Raw genomic sequence first — 2,255 nt, forward strand, 5'->3', positions numbered from 1 at the left:
GAATTCCCCAGCTAAGTATAAAATGGTATATATCAACTATCTCTTTATCTACCGTGAAAGACATTTTTTGTATGATTTTAAATAAATGTTTTTTTTTTATTTTATTAATCTCTTTTAAAATTTTTTATTTCATTTTTTCAACTATAGTTGACATTCAATATTATTTTATTCTAGTTTCAGCTGAAACATGATATAGTTTTTCATACCTAGCTCCTGATACAATTTTTCATGCCCAGCTCATCCTATTAGTGTTCTAAAGTAAAATAAGTAAATAAATAAAGTATGATATGAAATGATGTATATATGTACATATTTACATACATATTGCACTTGTACTAGGCACACATATATTCATATGTACATGCATAAAGATATATATGCATATCATCTGGGACATCTTTCAGACAGCTACTTGAAGGTGTTAGGGTAATTTGCTAAAGCTTTCTCTGAGTGAAAGACAAGAAGTTACTTTTTTGATTTTCTAGTTCTATCTTGCACAAAGATGGTAAAAACAGGAAATTGCCTCATTTAAACACAAAAGTTTTCAGTGAGAACTAAACGTAAGAATTTGAGTTTTCTGACTTTAAGATTTTTTAATACAGTATCTGAACTACCCTCAGAGAAACTTCTTTTTTTTTTTTTTTAAGAGAAGTATGCCTTTATTTTCCTTGTTTCATAAATAAAGTTGGCTGTGTTGGTTGCTTTTTGGGCATTAGTCAAAGAGACCAAATCCTATATCCTCGTCCGACTTCTCCGACTCTTCCTTTGCTTCAACCTTGGCTGGGGCGGCAGCAGCAGCAGGAGCGGCAGTGGTGGCAGCCGCCACAGGGGCAGCAGCCACAGATGCAGAGGGATCAGCCAAGAAGGCCTTGATCTTTTCAGCAAGTGGGAAGGTGTAATCAGTCTCCACAGACAAAGCCAGCACCCGCTTGTATCCATTGATGATCGAATGGGGTACTGATGCGACAGTTGGGTAACCAATCTGCAGACACACGCTGGCAACATTGCGGACACCGTCCAGGAAGCGGGAATGCAGAGTTTCCTCTGTGATGTCAAGCACTTCCGGGTTGTAGATGCTGCCATTGTCAAACACCTGCTGGATGATCAGCCCAAAGGAGAAGGGGGAGATGTTGAGCATGTTCAGCAGGGTGGCTTCGCTGGCTCCCACTTTGTCTCCAGTCTTAATCAGCTGCACATCACTCAGGATTTCAATGGTGCCCCTGGAGATTTTAGTCGTGATGCCTAAAGCCTGGAAGAAGGAGGTCTTCTCGGGCCCCAGACCAGTGTTCTGGGCTGGCACAGTGACTTCACAAGGAGCAATGGCCCCAGCACGGGCAGCAGCTGGCACCTTATTGGCCAGCAGCATGTCTCTGATCTCAGTGAGGTCCTCCTTGGTGAACACAAAGCCTACAATCCCCCGGATATGAGCAACAGTTTCTCCAGAGCCGGGTTGTTTTCCAGGTGCCCTCGATGGCCTTACGCATCATGGTGTTCTTGCCCATCAGCACCACTGCCTTCCCACGCAGGGACTTGCGGATCTGCTGCATCTGCGTGGAGCCCACATTGTCCGCTCCCACAATGAAGCATTTTGGATAATCATCCAGAAGTTGGATGATCTTAAGGAAGTAGTTGGACTTCCAGGTCGCCCTGTCTTCCCTGGGCATCACGGCGGTGCGTCAGGGATTGCCGCGCAGGATTTAAAGACGATGTCACTCTCACGAGGACGCCTGGCCAGAGCGAGAAACGTCTTTTTTTTAATCTTTCTGAGAAATGCTTGATAAAATGATTCTCAAGATACACCACTTTAGATTTTCAGAAAAATTATTTTGAGTTACTTTTAATTTAAACCCAAGACTTTCTTCAGCTATTTATGGTAGATTTGGATCACTTGCCTTTTATATCAATATTTTAAATACATATTTTTACAGTTTGAATCATTTATTGATCATTATCTTTTCTATTTCAGGAATATAACTTTTATTTTGACATGAGGCAAAATAAAATTAAGAAACTTCATTTCTATTTTTTGAGTGCCATTTATGCTGTTTATGTTATATTCACTACTTCATTCATTTCTTCCAAAAATACCATGAGAAAGTTATTTCCTTTAAAAAAAATGGATGACTGCAATTTCAGAAGGGCTCAGTACTTTGTCACACAGCCAGTAGATACTAAAACAATGTGTATGTGTCAAAGCCCTGCTCATTACACAATCCATAAAAGACATAACTATCCAAGTTAAATTAGGTTATGAT

The 2,255-nt window shown here is 40.2% G+C and overlaps 1 protein-coding gene across 1 annotated transcript; it reads right to left on the reverse strand.

Moving 5' to 3' along the window:
* Positions 1-697: 697 nt before the first annotated feature.
* Positions 698-1,731, reverse strand: LOC117028621 (60S acidic ribosomal protein P0-like). Its single transcript, XM_033117448.1, is given in 3 exon segments — positions 698-1,428; positions 1,431-1,472; positions 1,475-1,731. Coding segments are annotated over 3 exon segments (948 nt in total). The 5' UTR covers positions 1,665-1,731; the 3' UTR covers positions 698-712.
* Positions 1,732-2,255: the final 524 nt, after the last annotated feature.

This window comes from Rhinolophus ferrumequinum, chromosome 10 (genome assembly GCF_004115265.2).
Source record: "Rhinolophus ferrumequinum isolate MPI-CBG mRhiFer1 chromosome 10, mRhiFer1_v1.p, whole genome shotgun sequence".
NCBI classification, from domain to species: Eukaryota; Metazoa; Chordata; class Mammalia; order Chiroptera; family Rhinolophidae; genus Rhinolophus; species Rhinolophus ferrumequinum.